Below are 22,158 nucleotides of genomic sequence, written 5' to 3' on the forward strand. Positions count from 1 at the left end.
CCTGTCAGCCTCACCCCGGCAGCAGGCCCCACTGTGCTAGGCTTTCCTCTGCGGCTGAAACGGGACGAGCCCGCAGGAGGGCGGACCTCTGCCCTCTGCCCTCTGCCCTCCGCCCTCTCCAGGGCCGGCTCGGCTCCTCGCTGAGGCTGACGCTGAGCCCCCGCCTTCTCAGAAAGGCCTCAACTGACCATCGCCCCATTCCCCCACCTCCATTGCTTTCTGTCTCAGCACTACGGGTGTGCACAATGGCCCTGACCACCATTTCGGGCTTTTATTAATAGGCTTGCGTCTTTTTCCCTCTGTGTGCATGTATGCACAGGCGCACAAGTTCACGTGTGTACACGTGTGAATGCACGTGCACGTGTGTTTCAAGTCCTCGTGTGTCCACCGGCCTCCCACTACACCCGTTTTCTGTGAAGGCTGAAACTTCCCACACCTCCTCCTCCACTCCACTCCATCCTTCACACGGCACGGCACGCACAGCGGACTCTCATGCCCTTGTGTGGCATGAACGAAGCTTCATCCCCGAGCCCCATTTTCCGGATTAGTCAAATCAGAATGATGGCCTCCAAGAGCAGTCACCTCCCCAAGCCCCGCTCAGCCCAGGGAAAGCGCTGGAGAAATAGGGCTAACCGGGAACGGCATGAAGCTTTGTTTTCACAAGATGAATAAATCCCAGAGATCATCTGCATGGCCTACAGTCAACAGTTCTGAATTATGTGCTTTGGGATTCCCAGCTGGTGCTAGCGGTAAAGAACCCGCCTGTCGATGCAGCAGACGTAAGCGACACAAGTTCAGCCCCTGGGTTGGGAAGATCCCCTGGAGGAGGGCATGGTAACCCACTCCAGCAGTCTCACCTGGGGAGTCCCAGGGACAGAGGAGCCTGGCGGCTGCAGTCCATGGGGCCACAGAGCCGGACGCGACTGAAGCACCTGGGCACACACTGTGCACTTTAACATTTGCTAAGAGGATAAGCCTTATGTTAAGTGTTCTTATCACACACACACAAATAACAATAATAAGGCAGAGTGCAGGGGGGAAGTTTGCAGAGGATGCGTTTGTTTAGGGCGTAGACTGTGGCGATGGAGTTCACGAGGTATGCTTACCTCTGAACTCACCCAGTCGTGTACATGAAACACGCATGGCTCTTTGTACGTCAATCACACCGCGTAGGGGCTTTATGACTGCCATCCACTAGAGAAAGGTGATGCCTATGTGCTGGTTCCAGGCGGCAGGCGCCGAGGCTCTCTGAGAAGGCGAGGATGTTCACAAATGCAGGGATTTGCAAACAACCAGGTCCCGCTCCGGCAGAGGCTCCGGTGTCGGCCCACCCCCTCGAGCGGTGGAGTCTCTGGGCAAAGAGCTCCCTCCCTGAGTGGGCCAGGGGCACCCCCAGCGCCAGGCGCTCCGCTCCACCGGGCCCTGGTTCCCGCCGCTGGGGAGGAGAGGCCACCAAGGAAAGGACAAGCTGAGCCCAGGACGCGCACCTCTGTGAGCGGATGGCAGTGTGCACCGCACTTCACACTTTCCAGGGTGCTGCCCCACGCACCCTCCCACAGCCAGCAGGCGAGCTCACACTTGCACAGGGCGGGCGGGGGCGGGGCAAAGACAGGGCTCAGGAGCCAAGGAACAAACCCCCAGAGGCAGCCCGCACAGCATCTGCAGGACAGGGGAGAGCTGAGACAGCCCGCCCGCCCTGGGGACGCAGCCTGGCATGTTAGGACCGCCCACCACCCCTGGACAAAGCCCGGGTGGTGAGTCAAGACAGGCGAGGCTGCAGAGTCTGGCCCTGCTTTCAAGGCACTCACAGTCAGGCGGACCCAAGGCGCTCACAGTCACGAGGACCCCCGCCTCGGCAGGCAAGGGCCCGGGAGAGCGGTCCGAGCCCACCTGCCCGCCCAGAGCTCCATGAGTGGAAGCGTCCGCTCCCCCATCACCGTGTCGCCCCGAGCTCCGTCCTCCCCTCCCCTCCACGCACTCCCAGCCCATCAAGTCCTGGCAATTTATCCTGTCTCTTCCTTTAATGATCTGACCTTCTCCTTCCAGATGGTGCCTTCCCTGCCTGCGACTGGGAACGTTAACAGAAAATGGGGCTGTTGTTCCCCATCTGCCGCTGCCATTGTTCCCATCACAAACCTGGGGCAGCTGAGACCGAATCAGAAGCCTGCCTCCTCGGAGACGGAAAGCCCGTGTTGGGTAAGTGACATTAAGCACGACTTCCAGCTGACATTAAGTGGGGCCTTATTTAGCATCGGCTGTGTCCGCCAGCACCCACCCAACTCGGGGGTCCTTGCCCGCGCCCCAGAGCCCCCGGGACCACCCGCCGGCCGCAGGAGGCTGACTCTGCCAGCTCTGCCAGCGTGGCTCAGAGCCGCACACGTCACCTCTCTCAGCCTGTGGCCTCGTCCGGAAAACGGGGGAAATAATTCCAACCGTTAGGAGTTGTGAGCACCGGGAAGACTGTACACTAATACCCAGGGGCGCCAGACACTCAAGAAACAGAACCCAGGGGCTTCCCTGGTGGCCCAGTGGTGAAGAATCGACCTCGCAAAGCAGGGGATGGAGATCTGAACCTTGGTCAGAGAACTGGGATCCCACATCCCGCAGGACAGCGAGGCCCACGCACCGCAATGAGAGAAGCCTGCCCACTGCAACGATGTGGCCTGCCTCAACCCAGACCCGACGCAGCCAAAGAAATAAATAATTCTTTAAAGCATGTTTTTTTAAAAAGAAATAGAATCCACTATGATCACTGTCCTCGTGAAGAGGTTGGACCACCCCTCGCCCCCGGGCCGAGCGCCCACCCTGGCCGGCTCTACCCAGCATCTCCAGCCCTGCCTGCCTCCCACTCCCCAGACACTCAGTCCCAGCCCTGCAACCTCGCCCTCATGGTGCCCCCAGCAGACAGCCCAGCCTACCCCGCTCTACGTGCTAAACCCAAGGCCCCTGTCACACCTGCCCACCCCAAGGAGACGCTGCAGACCGAGGCCACAGGCATCCCCACACGCATCTTGTCCTGCAGAGACACTGGGGCCCGGGGAGGCCAGGCGGCGGCCGTGGTCACCCGGCTGGGGTAAACCCGAGAGGGGCTCCAGGGCCAGCACCCTTGGCCCTCCTGCAGGGCACACCCGCTGCTTCCCGCCGAGCGCTTGGGCAGGTGCTGGCTCCGCCCTCTGACGGCTGAGGGTTAACGAAGACCCAGCGGGGACCTGTTTCTCTGATGGTGGGACTGCCCTGGGGTCTGCCTGGCCCAGGCCCTCCAGGGGTGGGGACAGGGAAGGCCCTGTCGGGAAAGGCTCCAGGGGCCCCGGGCCACGGATGCAGCACTCGGAGCCGCAGGGGCTGGGGGGCCGCAGGAAGGGAGGCCGGGAGCCCCAGCCTGTCCTTTCCCCACCCCCATCTCCAGGGCCTCCTATCGACAAACCTTTTCCCGAGCCTTAACGGACAGAGACTAACTGGTAGGGAGAGGGGGAGGGCGTCCTGGCCCCCCCGCACCAAATGCGACCCCAGGCCCACCACTGCCCAGGGAGATGCAGACACCCCTTTCCTGCGGGCGGCCCCTTCCACGCACCATCTCCCCTACGTTCAGCCGACACCCCGGGGACATCCCCATTTTCTGATGGAGAATCCCAGGCATGCAGGGGTGAAGTCGTCCGTCCGAGATCACGGAGCTGGGACACCGCAGGGCCGGGAACTGAACCCACACAGTCTGGCTCCGCTTTGCGTGGTGCTCAGACCCCGAAATGCACAGGAAGAGGCCCAGGGGGCTCTAGGCCGGGCTAGGGGAGACAGCCTGCCTTCCTCAGGCCGCAGGGCGCAGCGGCGGCCACACTGGGGTGTCAGTGGGGTCCCCAGACCCCCCAGCACCTCCCCAGACCCCCCAGCACCCCTGCCCTTCCAAAGGGTAGAACTGACCCCCATCCCAGTTCCCAGCGGCCCCTGCCCAGCCCCCTGCTCTCAATCTTTGGTGGATTATGATCTCGGCACACTGGACTCAGGGAGAGAGGAAGATACAGGGAAAAAAATTAAAGGAATAACATCCTTTGTGAATAAATGTTTTAACATATTCTAACAGGCTCATATTATTCCCACCCCCTCCCGCACCAGGCACTGCAGATAAAAAAACAAACTGGCAAAATATTCAAGCAAATTATTCAAGCCCCAGGGGAGCCCAGGCATTCAAGTAAGATTTCAAATGACTCTCTTTCCATTAAAACTTTTGCTGCAGTGAAACCCGGTGGAGATAAGGCAGCTGAGTGTCTTCACAAGCCACGGAGAAGGGAGCCGCTGACATTAGCAAGCGCCTCTCCCGCCAATACCGGGGCCCTCTCGGCAAAGCATCTGAACTTCGGACGGGAGACAGGCACAGGTCCGCACACGGGGCTCAGGCCCTGGATGCCTCCCCACGGGCAGGAAGAATGGAGCGCGCAGCCGACGCCCAGCAGGCAGGCCACCTTGGCCAGAATCCCCGCCACCCTCGGCTTAAGACCCCTCCTCCACCGTCCGCAGGCCTCCTGGTCACAGGAACAACCTGCGGAGGCCCGTGTGGGTCAGCACCAGACCCCGGAGGGCCCGATCCCGGCTCCTCCAAGCCCAGGCCTCCTCCCTGTTCCCTCCCCCACCTCCCTGCGCCCCCCAACGCCCCATCCGCGCCCCCAACGCCCCCTCCACACCCCCAACGCCCCCTCTGCACCCTGCCCCCTCCACACCCCCCACGCCCCCTCCATGCCCCGCCACCCACCAACACCCCCTCTGCGCCCCGCCCCCTCCACACCCCCTATGCCCCCTCCATGCCCCCCACGCCCCCAACGCCCCCTCTGCGCCCCGCCCCCTCTGCACCCCTCCACCACCCCCAACACCCCCTCTGCACCCCTTGCCCCCTCCATGCCCCCAACGCCCCCTCTGTCCCCCAATGCCCCGTCCATGACCCCACGTCCCCAACACCTCCTCCACGCCCCCAACACCCCCTCCGCACCCCCAACACCCCCTCTGCGCCCCGCCCCCTCCGCACCCCCATGCCCCCTCCACGCCCCTCCACCCACCAACACCCCCTCTGCGCCCCGACCCCTCCACACCCCCCATGCCCCCTCTGTGCCCCCCATGCCCCCAACGCCCCCTCCACACCCCCCCACGCCCCCTCCGCGCCTCCGACGCCCCCTCTGTGCCCCGCCCCCTCCACACCCCCCCACGCCCCCTCCGCACCCCTCCACCACCCCCAACACCCCCTCTGCACCCCTTGCCCCCTCCATGCCCCCAACACCCCCTCTGCCCCCCAACGCCCCGTCCATGCCCCCCCACGCCCCCAACACCCCCTCCGCGCCCCCTAACTCCCCTCCTACACCCCCAACCGCCCCCTCCACGCCCTCTCTGCGCAGCAGCCAGATGATCCACTTAAATGTTAATCAGGTCACACCGCCCTCCGGCTCTCAGCATGGCAACCAAGCCCCCACGCTTCCAGATAATCTCCGTACACCTCACCCTGGCTTTCCAGTAAACCCGCTCCCCATTTCCACGGGCCTCCCCTCACACCCAGCTATGCACCAGCTCTGGCCACCTCAGGACCTTTGCACTTGCTGTACAGCCTGGCTCACTGGACCGGGACCTCCGCCCAGCTTCAGAGCCCGCCCTGACCAGTCCAGGCCCCAGGCTCTGTGCCCTCTCAAGTTGGCTCCGCGCGCCTCGCGGCCCCAGCCCCTCCCCGTCGGCTTGCTCCTCACGTAAACCTCCGCCTGCCCGTGTAAACTGTAACCTCCTTGAGAACGGTGGCCTGCTTTTCGTTGCCCTTGTCCCCTGTGCCTAAAATTCCTGCACTGTTGCTGTTCACTCAGTCGGGCCCGACTCCTTGCGACCCCGTGGACTGCAGCACGCCAGGCCTCCCCGTCCATCACCAACTCCCGGAGCTTGCTCAAGCTCATGTCCATCGAGTGGGTGATGCCATCCATCTCATCCTCTCAAATAACTATAGAGACCCAATACTATTTTTAATGATGAAAGCCTTTGACAGACGTCCTGACCCCTTCCCAGCAACATTTTTAAATCTATTGGAGATATATATTGAATACTTGTCTCGAAAAAGATCACACCAGTAAACAGAGACAAAATAAAATAAAACAAACCCCCAAAATCGCCGCTACTGACTAGAATCGGCATATGGGGATTCTAGCATGTCAAAGACAGTAACGGTTCCGATCAGCCACCAACCAGGCCTCTTTTCAACTCAAAAAAAGCACAAATAAAGTGCTTACAGCTTAATGAACGTAGTTTGGCAGACAGAAGCTCACCAACTTGAGGAAGTAGAATGAACAGGAATTAAGAGTGGGCTCTAAAGCCGACTGCCCAGGTTCTGAACCCCCTCCTGCTCTGTGAGCTCCGGCAAGTCGCTGTGCCTCTGTCGGCCTCAGACTCTCAACCATACACAGGGGTTCACAACAGACTTGCCTCGTGGTGTTACTACGAATGTGAAATGAAAGAGAGATGTGTAAAATGCTTAGAAAAAGGCTCGCCACACAGGAAACACTTTATAAATAGAAATGTCCCTTATTTCATAGGGGATGCATAGGAGAAAAGAGCCTGGTGGCTCAGACAGTAAAGAATCCACCTGCAATGCAGAAGGCCTCGGTTCGATCCCTGGGTTGGGAAGATCCCCTGAAGGAGGGCATGGCAATCCACTCCAGTATCCTGGCCTGGAGAATCCCATGGACAGAGGAGCCGGGCAGGCTACAGTCAATGGGGTCACAAAGAGTTGGACACGACTGGGCGACTAAGCACCACACAGCACGGGAGAAAAGAATTATAAAGAGGCCTCTGGGTGAGAATCAGTGTGGTCTAACCTGCATCATTCTTTGTACAACTGTTTTATTGAGATATAATTCAGCTACCATAAAATCCACCCCTTAAATAAAGAGTACATTTCACTGGTATAGGCGCACAGCTGGGGAACCATCACCACTCTCTAGTTTGAGAACATTTTCATCATTCTCACCAAAAACACCCTTAGTGGTGACGCTGCAGTCTCTCCTCTTCCAGACCCCGGGCGACCACTAATTAACTTCCCATCAACTCCCACCACCCTACAGGCGGGGAAACCGAGGCTCCGAGACCCCGGGCAGCCACTAATTAACTTCCCATCAACTCCCACCACCCTACAGGCGGGGAAACCGAGGCTCCGAGACCCCGGGCAGCCACTAATTAACTTCCCATCAACTCCCGCCACCCTACAGACGGGGAAACCGAGGCTCCCAGACCCCGGGCGGACACTAATTAACTTCCCATCAACTCCCACCACCCTACAGACGGGGAAACCGAGGCTCCGACACCCCGGGCGACCACTAATTAACTTCCCATCAACTCCCACCACCCTACAGACGGGGAAACCGAGGCTCCGAGACCCCGGGCAGCCACTAATTAACTTCCCATCAACTCCCGCCACCCTACAGACGGGGAAACCGAGGCTCCGAGACCCCGGGCAGCCACTAATTAACTTCTCATCAACTCCCGCCATCCTACAGATGGGGAAACCGAGGCTCCGAGACCCCGGGCGACCACTAATTAACTTCCCATCAACTCCCGCCATCCTACAGATGGGGAAACCGAGGCTCCGAGACCCCGGGCGACCACTAATTAACTTTCCATCAACTCCCACCATCCTACAGATGGGGAAACTGAGGCTCCAAGCAGGGAAGTGACATGTCCAAGGTCGCTACCGCATCTCCCTTCACTGAGAAGCCCCGTGGCCCCCGAGACTGAACGCCCCCCTCGTACCCACACATATACACACCCCAAACCTCCTGCTGTCCACCCCGACCCTAGGGCTTTACTCACGGAGTCCGATCTTGGCCAAGTGCAACCTGTTGACCCAGGAGATCTTGCTCAGGGGGTTGGGGGTGATGAAGACCACCATGAAGCTGATGGGGCGGCCGGACCTTCAGTGAGAGAGCAGGGCATGAGTGCTGGAATGGGGCCTGGCTCCCCGGGAGACTGCCAGCCCATCTCCCACCCCAACCAGCCCTGGAGACGGAGTGCGGTCTGTGCAGAGCATGGAAGCACGGCCAGAGGGGCCGGTGGCCTGGCAAAGCCTTGGTCCCTTGGGGAAAGAGTTCCTCCACCCACCACAGCCGCAGGGACAGGTAGGTCCCCAGAGCGACAAGGCCACAGCCTCCCAGCCCGGGCCAGGGGCCCAGCAAGGCCACAGGGGTCTGGGCCTCTGCAGGCTGCAACTCAAGCGGCCACCCTGGGCCCAACTGGTCAGCCTTCCACAGGCCTCACCAGCCGCCTGCACACACCCAGCCCAGAGCCTGTGACTCGGGCCTGTTCTGGCCCCTGATGCAGGACAGCTGCTTGGTAAATGTCGGCGGAACAATACGTGAATGCATGAAGGAGGGAGTGGACGGAGGTGTGTGCAGGCTTGGGGGGCAGAGGTCCCTGCCGTCCTTGTCACCTCGCCTCGGAGCGGCAGGGCGCCTTCACTGTTTCTGAGCTTGTCTCACCCCTGTGGTCCACCCCAGCCCGGAGAGGCGGGTGGGCCCGGGGTCCCGAGCCCCCTGTGGGGCGTGGAGAGGAGGAGGCACGGGGTAGGAGGGGCAGGGCGGCTCAGCAGGGCGCCGGGAGCCAGCGGGAGGGCCACGCGCAGGTTCAAGCCCCCACTCAGGGCTCTAGTCCCCCCTGCCCTGCAGCCACAGAGCCTGTAAGCCTCTCCCCGCCTACCCCTGCCACACACGCGTGCGTGCACTCAGTCGTGTCTGACTGTTTGTGCAACAGACCCAGCGGGTCACAAACTGGGCTCTGACCGCTCACCACCCGGCCTAGGACTGGGAGTGAGGACCCTGAGAACACGGCCCCGCCTCCTACGTCTGGGCCCCGTCTCCCCACCTGCAGAGTGGGGACCACACGGCTCCCTCTCCATCTCTGCGTCAAGTCCACAAACGCCTGTGGAACGGGTGTGGGTCTACAGAGCGCCAGCTCCTGGGCGGGCATCTGGGGGAGGCTGGCTGCACCTGGTCCCAGGGGATGGCACGGTCGACCGACCGCTGGCAGCGTCCGAGCAGCCCAACAGAGGATGGGCTCACCCGGGTACGAACGGCTCCTTCGTTCATTCATCCATTCGGCCACGAGCATCTGCTCTGTGCCAAACACTGCGCCGGCACAGCCCACGCCCACCCCCGCCGCGCCCCCGCCCAGCCCCGCCCAGCCCCGCCGCGCCCCCGCCGCGCCCCCGCCGCGCCCCGCCCAGCCCCGCCCAGCCCCGCCCAGCCCCGCCCAGCCCCGCCCAGCCCCGCCCAGCCCCAAGCAGGACAGACCCCCTCCTCGGCCCCTCCTCTCACTTGTCGGGCTTCCCAGGAAGCAGGAGCCGCAGGCGGCACTTGTTGGCTGAGTGGATCTCCTCCTCCTTCACCCGCAGGAGACGCTGCAGGGCCAGGCACCAGTCCTGAGCCACCGTCATGTTGAGGTTCTAGGGCGCAGGGAGCCAAGCACGTCAGCACACAGCCCGCTGTCCCCCGCGCCGCCCTCGACGACTCCAGGGCAGTTGGGGCCCGCCGGGGGGAGAGGAGCGGGGGTTTGCGCGCTCGGCCACTCCCTGGGCGCCAGGCCTTGGTTCTGACCCCCACAGCACCCCTCCTTCGAAAGGGACACACCCTCCCAGCCTGGGAAGAGGCTTGGGAAGGCGCTGCGGGACAAACCAGACTCTGTACCGGGAACAACAAAAAGATGCCCACAACTGGGCCCTGGTCAACCGGAACCAAAGCTTCCGCCCAAACCACAGACCACACACACTGGGCTCCCAGTAGCCACAGGGGCGTCACCCGGCATTGCTGGGGGGCCCCGAGGCCAGGGCACGCCGGGCACCGAGCGAGGGGAGCTGGCGCTGGGTACCTGGTAGGTGCCGTGCAGCGTGCTGACGAGGAGGGTGATCTGCTCCACCACGGCCAGGTCCTTCTGCAGGTCCTGAAGCTCCTGGAAGAGGCGCGGGGGCCCGAGGTACACCTTATCTGGGCAGAGAGAGACCCTGTGGGTGGGGAAGGCACCAACAGGAACCCCAGCAGGCACTCACTGCCTGGCCTCCCTGGGGGCTCAGCGGCCGAGAGTCCGCCGGCCAGTGCAGGAGACCCTGGGGGATCCTCGGTCCAGGGGGATCCCACGAGCCGCGGGACAACCGAGCCCATGCGCCACAGCTCCAGAGCCACCACTCCAGAGCCCACGCTCCGCAAGAGAAACCGCTGCAGTGAGCCCACACAACACAGCCAGAGAGGAGCCCAGCGCAGGCAAGGAGAGAAAGCCCGCGGGTGGCAGAAAAGCCATGAATAAAATAAACACATCTTAAAAAAAAAGAAAGAAGAGGTGTCGCCCTGGGGATATGGCACTATAGATATGGAAGGAAACGTCACCAGGCTCTCGTCTACTAGCAGGGACAATCCAATCGGGGAGGTAGTCTAGTGCCTAGGGTCTGGGCCACACTCAGTCTATGCAGAGGGTCACAGGAGACCACAAGACTGACAGCCAGCTGTGCCAGGGGCGGCGAGGAGCCCTCGCGGGCCCAGGAGGATGGTGAGCACCGCCTTGAAGGAAAACAGCCATGCCAAGGGAGCCCGTGGACAGCCCGCAGCTCAGAGATGCTCTAAGAGCCTGCTCTACGGCAGGTCCGATCGTTCGTGTTGGAGAGAAAGCGGCACTAGACAGGCAAGGTCCCTGTTCTTGTGGAGCTGATGACCTGGTCAGGGTCGCATGCGTGCTAGGTCGCTTCCGTCGTGTCCGACTCTTTCCGACCCTGTGGACTGTAGCCCGCCAGGCTCCTCTGTCCATGGGATTCTCCAGGCAAGAATACTGGAGTGGGTTGCCATATCCTTCTCCAGGGGATCTTCCTGCCCCAGGGATGGAACCTGTGTCTGTTCCGTCTCCTGCGTTGGCAGGCGGGTTCTTCACCACTGGCACCGCCTGGGAAGCTCAGTGGGGTGGGGGAGGCGTCAGTTAAGAAGATGGTGGGAGGTACTAGGGAGGAAGGTATCGGGGCGATGGGACAGAGGCGGGATTGGGGTGACGGCACCCAGATCTCTGAGGAGGATACAACTGCAGTGTTGAGGCCCTGGGGGGAGGGCAGCGAGAAACAGAGCCGGGGGCCCCGCAGGACCGGACGGGGGGCTCTAAATGCGAGGCTAGGGAAGCCGGCTGCATTCTCCCCACCGTGGTCACCCAAGCTGAGGTCTCGTGGAGCCCCAGGGGAGGGTGGCGGCACGTAATCTGGATTCTCATCCGGATGATCATCTAACAGACAGGTGCACATCCTGGGTCACCTGGATGCAAGGGCTGCAAAGCCACACCCTGGGCTTCCCTGGCAGCCCGGGGGCTCAGAATCTGTGCTCCCACTGCAGGGGGTGTGGCTTCTATCCTTGGTCAGGGAACTAAGATCCCCCGAACCTCGTGGTGTGTTCAGAAAAGAAGAAAGGAAGAAATCCACGCCCTGCTGCCCAGTGTGAGGGCTTCCTGACTTTGGAGCCACGTGGACTTTGGTACCGTGTGCTGGCCTCCAGGCAACGGACATGGAGCAAGGTGGGCGTGGGCATAAGAGACAGGCTCCCACCGAGCGAAGGGCAGAGGAGGGCTCTGCAGAGACCCCGGCGGGACGAGCTGGAGGGACACGGGGACCACCACAAGGCACCTTAGGGTACAGGCGCAGAGAGCTCAAGAGAACCCGGCCCGTGAGAGAGTCACACGCACACTGAGAGCGACTTCATTCCAGCAAAACCACCTCATCCATCACGTTCCATTAATGCTGCTAATTTGAGTTTTACTGTTTTGTGGCTTCATTTCTATTCCGCTTGTGAATCTGTTTAGATGTGGTGGTTGCTCAAGGGATAGAAGCAGAGGAAGCTTATTAATATTATACCTCGTCTTAGATCTGCACATATTTGAATAACAATATAATAAAAACTCATCCAAGGCCAACTGGGGCTCAACAAGGATTTCTTCTCTCCTCTTTGAAGGGGATCTGGAACCCTAGCCCTCTACTTTGAGAAATGCGGTCACAGATAAAACAGTGGCTGGAGGAGGGGTCCCAGAGCAGAAGTCCAAGTGGTCCCGGGAAAGTGGAGTAGAACCTGGGCTGGAGGTGCCTCTGAGGAGGGCAGGCGGGCCGGGAGCCCCTCCCGGGGGGCTTCTGTGAAAAGACAGCCAGGAACGCAGAACAGCCCCCACTGCCTGCCTCCCAGCCTGGGGAGGCAGACCCCGCGGGTGAAGCGGGTATGGCCCCCTGAGGGCAAGAGTGTGCGGCGAGCCCCTGCCTCAGAGGCACCCCCAGGGTTAGGGTGAGACAGGGCTGGTGTCCCGGCCAAGAGGGCCCTCCTGCTGCCCCGCAGTGACCTCCTCCATTCACTTGGCAAATGTGTGTAAACACCCACCACACGCCTGGGCGGAGGGCCACAGTCACACCAAGGAGCAGACGAGATGGCAACCAGAGCATCGCCTTAGAGGTGAGAACACAGCCGGGCCTATAGAGCACAGGGCCGGCCCCTGGCCAGCCCGAAGGAACCGGGAAGGCTTCCTGGAGGAGTGTCACCTGAGCCGAGATGAGTCAGGGCAGCCAGACAAACACCAGCAGCAGCAGAGCACGCGGAAAGGGCAGAGGCAGGAGAAGGTTCTGGGGCAGGAGGGCACTCAGCCCCCAGGAACGGGGGCCAGGGCGGGGTGGGGGTGGGCCCCGGGACAGGCGTGTGGTCCTCACCCCAGGGCAGCGGGAAGCCCCCAGCGCGCTTCGGGTGCAGGGGGACACACGGCTCTGGCGTGCACTTGGAAGGTCGGCCCAGGGAGGGAGGCGCGCAGGACAGGGAGGGCAGCCAGGAGGTCCTGCAGCAGCAGGAGACGGAGGAAGCGGGCGGACGGGGGAGCCGCTCACCCCCACTTCTCACTGTCCCCGTCATCGGACAGAGTCTGAGGGGACGGTCAGGGCGGGGAAGGAGCATCCAGGAGAGCTAGGCCACCCTGAGCCTGAGCTCTGCGGGTTTCGGGGACAGGCCACCTGGGCCCCTCACAGAATAGATGGGCAAACTGCAGTCCCACAGGGAGGCAGGCAATGGCAAGGCAGGCCCTAGAGGTCATGCTTTCGGATCCAAGGTCACCGCACGTGCACGCCTGTGTGTGCCTGTGTGTGCGTGCACGTGAGGGTGTACAGGCTGGAATGGGGGCGGCGGTGGGGTGGAGGGGTGAATGCAGGGGGGTGCGTTTGCACACTCGAGTAGGGACATGGGTGCTTGTGCACAGCTACAAACAGCAGGAAAAGGGGAGGGGCGCGGGCACTCACTCTGGGCCTGGCCCGCGGCCGAGGCCTTCTTGGCACCGGCGTGCTGGATGAGCGCGTTGTCCTTGTCGTAGGGGCCGCCCTCCTGGCCCACCTCCGCCACCTGCACCTGCGGCAGGGCCGTGTTCCACTTCACCACGTACTTGGGCCCCAGGGGCGCCAGGCTGCTGATCTCCAGCTGGGCCCTGCCAGGGACAGAGGACACGGCCCTGGAGAGCCCGCCGCGCCTGCCCCAGGGTCAGCCCGGAGCCACTCCTCGGCACGTCAGCTCAGCCAGGCACCTCGCAGCCCAGTACAGCCCTCGGCCAAGCCGAGCAGGTGGAGCAGGCAGCGGGGGAGGCACAAGCATCAGGGAACCCAGGGCAGCCCCAGAGGCGCACTCCCACCCCGAGCCTCAGAACCCCTACCTGTGGTTGGCAGGCCTGAGGAAAAAGACAAGAAGGGTCATTATTGTTACTGAGCGATTTCTGCAGGCGCTGAGATTATTTGGGGGGGCAGCCGCCAGGCTGGGCCACATGAGGGCGGAGGGGGACCACGTGGAGGGCTTTCTCCCTAGGCCAGACGCTAGCCTTCCATAGCCTCCCTATTCCCACCACGGCCCTGCTAGGAAGCCTGCCTTATTTCAGAAAAGGATACTGATGCTCAAACAAGTCACATGACTCACCCCAAGTTACCCAAAATGACCCCCCAAATGTGGGCCACCAACACCCTCATCGCTTCCCTGGTGGCTCAGATGGTAAAGAATCCACCTGCAATGCAGGAGATCCTGGTTGGATCCCTGGGTCTGAAAGAGCCCGTGGAGAAGGGCATGGCTCCCCACAGTACTCTTGCCTGGAGAATCCCATGGACAGAGGAGCCTGGCGGGCTATAGTCCACGGGGTCACAAAGAGTCGGACACAACTGAGCAACTAACACTTTCACTTTTCAACAACACCCCCATCACACGTTCACACCCTGGAGGCTCCAAGCAACAGGAGGGCAGAGAGGGTGTTGGTCAGATCCCTGGCACCTGCATGGAGCCCAGGATGCAAACAGGACTTAATTAAAGAGCTCGGGGACACCCCTGGCAGTCCAGTGGTTAAGACTCCATGCTGAGCGCTCCATGCAGGGGGCTCAGGTTCAATCCCTGGTCAGGGAAGTAAGATTCCTCATGGCACACAGTGCAGGCAAAAAATACAAAATAAAAAAACCTGCAGTGTTTGTGTGAGAGAGTGCCTGAGTGAGCGCATGGAAGAGTCCGTCCTCGGCAGAGATGCACTGATCTGGGTCAGAGGCTCCCTGGCCTGAGGCCCCTACCAGGGCCGGGTCCCGCCCAGACCTGTGAACTGGCGCCAAGTTAGGGTCCAGTGAGCGTCCGAAGGACAATCAGACGGACGGAAGAGGGGGCAGAGGCTGAGCGAGCAGGACAGCCGGGCAGGGTCAGCACCTGACTGAGGGCGACTCCTTCCGCGTGGGTCTGGGGTGTTGCTGCCAGCTCTTGCTTCCGGGGTTTTTTAAAGCGCTGCCAAATGGTGAGGAATGAGGTTCTCCTCCACTGGCAGGGCTAAGAGCCTGGCGGGAAAGGCCCCGCTGGCCTTCACGGGGTCAAGGGTCACGATCCCCGAAGCACAAAGGACCGAGCAGCAGACGGGAGTGACCCGGGTCACCGGGGAGGCCCAGTAAAGGGCTCACATAGCCCAGACGCAGGCCCATGTGGTCCCGGGCAGTGTGGGCCCAGAAAGTGGGACCTTCCATTTTCAAGAGAAGTTGGATGTCTCAATCTTTCTGTGAATTCCCCAGAGGAGCCAGACATAAGATTTCCGGAGGGCTACTGCAACCCTCGGGCCACAAGTCTGCGGACTCAGGCCTCAGGCATGGCCCTCGCCCCACTGCAGGGCTCTAACCCCAGCCCCAGCTCCAGCCAGGCCCAGCGGCCTGGCCCCAGGCATTTCTGCAACCTCTGACCCAGAACCAGGAAACCAGGTTCTGGCAGGGAGGTGGGGGGCGGTGGGAAAGGCAAAGCCTCGTGCTAAAAACACTGTGATCTAGCTAGAGGAAAGCCTACTTGACTTAAAGCGGCAGGGACTTGGGGGTCTTCCCTAGCGGTCCAGTGGTTAAGACTACCGGCTCCCCACGCAGGGGGCACAGGTTCCATCCCTGGTCTGGGAACTAAGACCCCACATGAAACATGGCGCAGCCAAAAATGATGATGATGACGATGCTGCTGCTGCTGCTGCTGCAGGGATTTGGGATCCGGGCTGGACACAGGGAAGACCCTCTTGCATTTCAAAGTGGTCAAAACTCAGGAGGCTGTTCCATCCTGAGGACAGAATTCCAGAAGAGCCCACCCTGTGCAGTGGCCAGCTGTTGGCCCTCAGTGACCTCTGCAGGTCCCCTGCTCTGGGGACCAGGGATATAGCGGCAAAGACAGATGAAGAGGAAGTCAGATGGTCGGAGACCTCAGCCAGGCTCACACAGGACCCCGGCTGGGGCAGACTGGGACGCAACGGGAGGGCTCCCTGGGGTGGGGTGATGGCCAGGCCCGCTTACTTGAAGTTGATGTTGGCACAGACCAGCATGTCGTTGAGCAGGAAGACCCTGCGCTCCTTGGACTTGATCAGCTGCCCGCGGTCACCATACACGGTCTCCGTCAGCGTCTCACACAGGAGCAGCTGCCGCTGGCCCGAGGTCAGAAGCTAGAGGAGCAGACAGAGCAAGATCAACGCCAGCATTGCTCACGGGCTGCTCCGCAGACATCACTGTGCCAAATACCCAGGGCGGTCCTTCCACGCCCAAAGGGGACCACGGCCGGGAGGGGCGGGGTGAGGCAGACCACGCCCTCCACCCCTGGGGACCAGAGGCACTGACCACCAGCCCCTCAGCGGCCAGCACCCTGCTCGGGCGAGCTGGCCCCCGCCAGCCCCGCTCCGTCCCTGCCGCCAGCACGGCTCCAGCACGCGTCGACCCTGGCCCCGAGGCACGCCATGGAGCCCCCTGGCAGGTGCCAGGCTGCCTGCCCATACCTCAGCCTCCTCGGTTGTCAAGTGGGTAAGGGCACCAAAGCTTGCATCACCAAGGAAATGCGTGACTCTGGCTGCGTGACCTGCAGAGCCCTGGACGGGGCTCACTCAGAATTATTAAGAACTTCAAGACAGTGATGGCAGAGCGTTAACCCAAATGCAGGGCCCCTCTAAGTGCCTGCCCTGCGTGACGTCCAGGGAGCTGGCCCCACGGTGGGACACCCCGCAGATGGCCCCTGTCCCCACAGCTCTCGCAGCCTCAAGCAGGCAGACTCCTGGCCCGAAGGCAGGTCCCGCTCCTCACCCTGACCTGTTGACCCGTGTCGGCCGCGGGCCTCAGGGAAGGCCTCGTGCGGGGCTGGGAGGGCTCTGCTAGCCAGCGAGGCAGCCCTCGGACCACGCCAACCAGGCTGAAGACCTTCACGCCTCCAGGCAGGCGTGTGCCCATCCCGTGCTGGACACCAGCCAGCACAGGACCGCCATCAGAGCCAGGGACCCACGGAAAACATGTCTTTGCTAAGAAGGGGTTTTGCGGGGGAAGAAGAGGAGTATTCAGACAAGTTCATTTTCATAATAGCCACCCCCCTCCTCCCCATCCTCGCAAGAAAAAGGGCCGGTCACTCCTCTCCCGGAGAGAACACCCTGCCATCCTCTGAAGAACCATGTCTCTCTGGGCATCACAGAACCCTGAGCTGCTCCACACGCCACCAGAGAGCCCACCTCTCCTTGCACCAGCTCGAGGGCCCCAAGGCCCCCCATTCCCAGATGAAAGGACAGACATTCCCGAGGTAAAGCGGCCTGCCGAGACCCCGTGCTAGCTGAGCAGCGGGCAGGCTGGAGCCAGGCCTCATGCGCTGTCTGCAGCACAAGGCAGCTGGCCACACACCATGAAGCTCCAGGCTGGGGGTGAGAGGAGGCAGGGAAAGGCCCATGGCTCCCAACACACACACACACACACACACACACACACACACACACACACACATATCTCAGGGACCCCAGGGGTCCCCCCATGACTGCAAAGGCTGGGCTCCCCCACCTCACAACTTCCGCCACCCAGCTGACCACCGGCTTGTGAAAACACAGCTGGGACTCTGAAGGCCGCAGAAAAGACGGCCACGTGTGCCGTGACCCGGAACGCAGGACAGGAAAGTCCCCTGCTTTCTGGTAACCACCCTCCTGCCACTTAGGCAGATAAAAAAAAAAAACGAAAGAAAGCTCGGATGTTGCACAAGCAGCCCCCTGCAGCCAGGTCCTGAGCAGGCACATTTTGAAACAGCCAACACGGTTCCGCTCTGAGCACACCCAGTTTCGTTTCCACTTCTCTCTGGGGGACGGGCGGCAAGGGGGAAACCTCAGCGCTGGGCTCAGAGCGGCCAAGACCACGCCGGGGACCAGCTCCCCTGGCCAGGGAGGGTGCGCTGTGCAGCCGCCGCCGCCGCCCCGCACACACCCAGCACGGCCACCTGACGGCGGGAAACTCGGGCTCAGGGCTCTCGGTCCCTCTCCCAACACCAGACAGGTCTCTCTGACCTCCCGCCAGAGGCCACTGCTCCTACGGCCTTGGTGTCCCCCCAGTGGGCAGAGAAGAGGGGAGCACAGCTCCTTCCCGAGCAGGCATAAGGAGAAGGGGTTCCTCCTCCCAGGTGACCTCAAAGGTTTGTGAGCCAAAGCAAGAGAAACCCTCACGACGCAGAAGAGGAGCGAAAGCAGGAGACAGAAGAAGATGCTTCTCGAGCGTAAAGACCCTCAGACGCCAGCACGGCGGCTGTGACGGGGTCGGAGTCACTTTCCTGAGAGGCATTCCAAACTAGAGGGCTGCGGGAGCCCTGCCCCGGGGTGGGGAGGAGGGACGCCCTCACCCCTCAGGCCCACCCTGGGCAATCCTGGACGAGGTACCCTGGGGCGGGGGCTCCTCTCCTGCCCTATCTTTCTTCCCAGCTCTATCCTCCTGGAATGGGTGGAGCAAACCCAGCTGCCAGCAGGTAACCTCGGGGGAAAGACCCAGATGGGGACTGAGGGGGCGTGGCAGCCGCTGCTCAGCTGGGAAGGTGGGCCAGGATGCTGGCTCTTCCAACCCTTCGAGAGGATGAATGTGTCTACATTTTGTGGGACGCTTCTCCATTTCTAAATGCTGGCAACCAATTTCATCTTCTTAAAAGTCCTGTGTGGGCCTGAGCACGCGTGTGCAGCCTCAATCTGGCCTGAGGTGGGACCGTCTTAAGATGCAGGACCCCGAAGCTTAGAATATCTTGTGCGGGCCCTGCTCCACGGGCCCGTGGTACAGATCAAAGATCACAGTGAAGGTCAGAGAGCATCACAGGCTGTAAAGCGTGGGCCACGTGGGGAGGGCACTCATGGTGACGCTCACAAACGTTAGAAAGTCCTCCCCCTTGTGGCTGAAATCCCACTGACCTTAGTCACCGGCCCTAGTTCTGCTTTTGGGGGCACAGAGCCAGGAGACTCCCAGTTTCTCCCCCGGATGATCTGAACACCTTCCTGTGACCCTACACGATGTCCCTTCCCCAGAGAACAACTCTTGTTCTTGCTAAGTATCCTGGGGCGTGGTCGCCTCCCCGCAAACCATCAGGGCCAAATCCCACCCTCTACTGAGTGAAAGGAGGCAGAGCCCAGGGTTGGGGACCTCCCAGATGTGGGAGCAGCTGCAAGCTGTGGGTGCCACAAGCCACCAAGGAGACACAGGACTGAAGCCCACCAACAGGTGACTCCGGGAGGTGACTGAGTCTCTCGTACCAACTTTGTGTTTTAAAAACAGGGTTCTCTAGGGACCTCCCTAGTGGCACAGTGGATAGGAATCCAGCTACCGATGCAGTGGACACGGGTTCGATCCCTGGTCCAGGAAGATTTCACGTGCCTCGGAGCACCTAAGCCTACACACCACAACTGCCGAGCGCCGCGTTCTAGAGCCACAAGCCACAGCTACGGAGCCCTGGAACCACAGCTCCTGAAGCCTCGTGTCCCAGGGCCCACGAGCCACAACCACTGAGCCCTGGAACCACAGCTCCTGAAGCCTCGTGTCCCAGGGCCCACAAGCCTCAACCACTGAGCCCTGGAACCACAGCTCCTGAAGCCTCGTGTCCCAGGGCCCACGAGCCACAACCACTGAGCCCTGGAACCACAGCTCCTGAAGCCTCGTGTCCCAGGGCCCACGAGCCACAACCACTGAGCCCTGGAACCACAGCTCCTGAAGCCTCGTGTCCCAGGGCCCACAAGCCTCAACCACTGAGCCCTTGAACCACAGCTCCTGAAGCCTCGTGTCCCAGGGCCCACGAGCCACAACTGCTGAGCCTGTGAGCTGCCGCTACTGAAGCCCAAGTGCCCAGAGCCTGTGCCCACAAGAGAAGCCCCCGCAATGAGACCCCGTGCACCAGAACGAAGAGCAGCCCCTGCTCACTGCAAATTAAAAAAAAAAAAGCAAAGAATACCCATTGAAGCCAAAAATAAAATAAATCAATAATAGTTTAAAAAACAGGTTCTCTAATAGACTCATCTGAAAGTTAAGATTTTTTTTTTTTTTTTTTTTTTTGCTAGAATGTTTCTAAGTTGTAATCTCAAAATATGGCATGGATTTTTTTTTTCTTAAAAAATAACAGTAATAATGACCACGGCCACCTTGCATTAAGGGCTCTGGGTCTGCCGCTTTGCCAGTGTTCTCCTTGGCCTTGCAGAAGCCCTAAGGCTCAGGTGCTGGCAAACTCATTTCAGAGGAAGGTTTCAGAGGAAGCAACTCAGCTTCAGAGAGTTGGGTGATTCCCCACAGTGAATATCAGTGGCAAAATCCGGATTCAAACCCAGACTCTGACTCCACAGCTCAGTTGTTTAAACATACTACTAGGCTATCATTTCAGGCATCTTTACTGGCAATTCTACTGCTAAATAAAATCAGCTTTTACCCTAAAAATGCGTGACTGGTAACTAATGTCGGGGTGGGCGGGAGGGGGTCTAGTCAAGACTGCTCCTCGGGACTTCCCTGGAGGTCCAGGTGCTAAGAAGCCGCCTGCCAACGCACGGGACACAGGTTCGACCCCTGGTCTGGGAAGATCCCACAGGCCGCGGAGCAACTGAGCCCATGCCCCCGAGAACCCGTGCTCCGAAACAAGAGAAGTCTCCATGCTGCAACCAGAGAAAGCCCACACGGCAACAAAGCCCCAGCACCATCAGAATAAATAAATAAATATTAGGGGGAGGAAAAAGAGAGACTTACGGTCAAGGTAAGGTCTGCAAACCCCAGAGGAGCAAGGAGCCACCCCTCTCAGCCACCTGGAGGTGCTGGGAGGCGGGCAACAGGGGCGGTGGGCGGGGCCGGCACCCACCTTGTTGAGGCTGCTGCGGTCGCTGACACTCTTGGTCAGCTGCTGGATCTCCGCCACCTGGTCAGCCAGCCGCTTCTGTTCATTGAGCTTCTCGGCCAGCGTCTCCAGCTCCGTGAGGGCCAGCTGCAGCGGCAGCCTGTCCGGGTGGCCCCTGGGCGTGTTCTTCAGCATGTCCTGTGGGGGCCAGGGGCAGCCAGGACTGAGACCCCCCACCCCAGCAGACCCTCCACTGGCTGGGGCCACAGCCGCAGCCTCCACAGTCCCCACAGATACCCAGCTGGACAAGGACCCAGCCAGGAGCCCGGGGAGCTGCGGCCTGACAGGGAGCAAGGCCTCGAGAAACAGCCACCGCGTGAGAACGTGAAGTCACGTGACCGGGTGGACCCAGCCCTGACTCACTGACGGAGAGTGTGTGGAGACGAGACCCACTCCTGCAGCTGTCCACTCTGAGGACAGAGGAAAGACGCTGCTGGGGCCCTCGGGGGCTCACCTCCTGACCGAGGACCCCCGGCAATCAAGGGGGCTGTTCCAAGCTCTTGGGACCCAGAGTGGGGGCTGACACTCCCTAAGGAAGCCTGGAGCGCCAAGACCAAAGCCCTCACAGGGCCTCTCTGCCCTGCCAGGGGCCCCGAGGGCACTGGATTCCACGTGCCCCCCACCATTGTGGGCGACTGTCTGCACCCGTCACCAGGTTCCCACCAGGGGAGGGAAAGGATGCGGTCGCACTGAATGGGCTCCACCCCGGGGGCGAGGAAAGCAGGGCTGGGGGCTGAGCCCCTGCCCACCCTGCACGGCCTACATGAGGGCTATGGGTGACAGGGCAGAGCCAGGCCTCCCACCCGACCCCACCAGGCATGCACCAGCCACGGTTGTACCCTGTGGGGCGGTGGCCGCCAGAACCGGCTGCGGTACCTGCAGCAGGAGGATGAACTGCGGGAACCTCTGGATGGGCTTCACCATCAGCCCGTAGAGCGTGACGCGGTCGGGGCTGCACACTTGGCGTCGCTGTTGGGGGAGGCGGTGTCACTCACTCAGCGTCCGCGGCGAGAGGCTGGCACCCAAGGCACACCTGTGCCGACCCAGGCTCCTCTCCCCAGCACGCTGGTCAGCCTTGGGCCCGAAGGAAGAGCCAGGGAGGCCCCTGGGTCCGCAGCCGGGGGTCCCTGCCAGCACGGGGGCCCCCTGCGCAGCCCCACACCCTCGGGGGCCTGGAGCACCGCGTTAAGGCCTCTGGACCAAAAGTGCAAGAACTAGGCCCTTCAGCCGTTTATTCAAGAGGCCAGGCCTCTGGAAGGAGCTGAGACCACCTTTCCTTCCACGTAAAGTAAGGTGAACGGGCCCAATCCTAAGGCGGGGTGGTCATGGGGCTTCTCACTGCCCTGGGTGTCGCTTCTGTCTCCACCACGCCACCACCTGCCACCTTGATACCTCGGCCCCTGCAACCCAGGGACGTCCCCACCGGCCTCCGCTTCCACCCAAAGCTTCACCGGCACCCCGATGCCTGCATTATGACATCCCAGGCCCTGGGCTTGAGGCCCGG

General features: G+C 61.4%; 1 protein-coding gene across 14 annotated transcripts in view; it reads right to left on the bottom strand.

The window, feature by feature from the left end:
- Window positions 1–22,158, bottom strand: part of ARHGEF10L (Rho guanine nucleotide exchange factor 10 like) — a 170,607-nt gene that overhangs the window by 45,262 nt on the left and 103,187 nt on the right. For 10 of the 14 annotated variants that reach the window (XM_044938210.2, XM_044938204.2, XM_044938207.2 and 7 more), the window contains 8 exons: window positions 21,531–21,623; window positions 20,619–20,792; window positions 15,815–15,960; window positions 13,693–13,707; window positions 13,289–13,470; window positions 9,871–9,986; window positions 9,321–9,448; window positions 7,822–7,922 (listed from right to left, as the gene is read on the bottom strand). In XM_044938210.2, coding sequence (XP_044794145.2) covers window positions 7,822–7,922; window positions 9,321–9,448; window positions 9,871–9,986; window positions 13,289–13,470; window positions 13,693–13,707; window positions 15,815–15,960; window positions 20,619–20,792; window positions 21,531–21,623 — 955 coding nt within the window. The remainder of the gene's footprint in view (window positions 1–7,821; window positions 7,923–9,320; window positions 9,449–9,870; window positions 9,987–13,288; window positions 13,471–13,692; window positions 13,708–15,814; window positions 15,961–20,618; window positions 20,793–21,530; window positions 21,624–22,158) is intronic. The other 4 variants (XM_044938213.2, XM_044938205.2, XM_044938212.2 and 1 more) reach the window with 1 other exon arrangement.

Source organism: Bubalus bubalis, chromosome 2 (genome assembly GCF_019923935.1).
Source record: "Bubalus bubalis isolate 160015118507 breed Murrah chromosome 2, NDDB_SH_1, whole genome shotgun sequence".
Taxonomy (NCBI): Eukaryota; Metazoa; Chordata; class Mammalia; order Artiodactyla; family Bovidae; genus Bubalus; species Bubalus bubalis.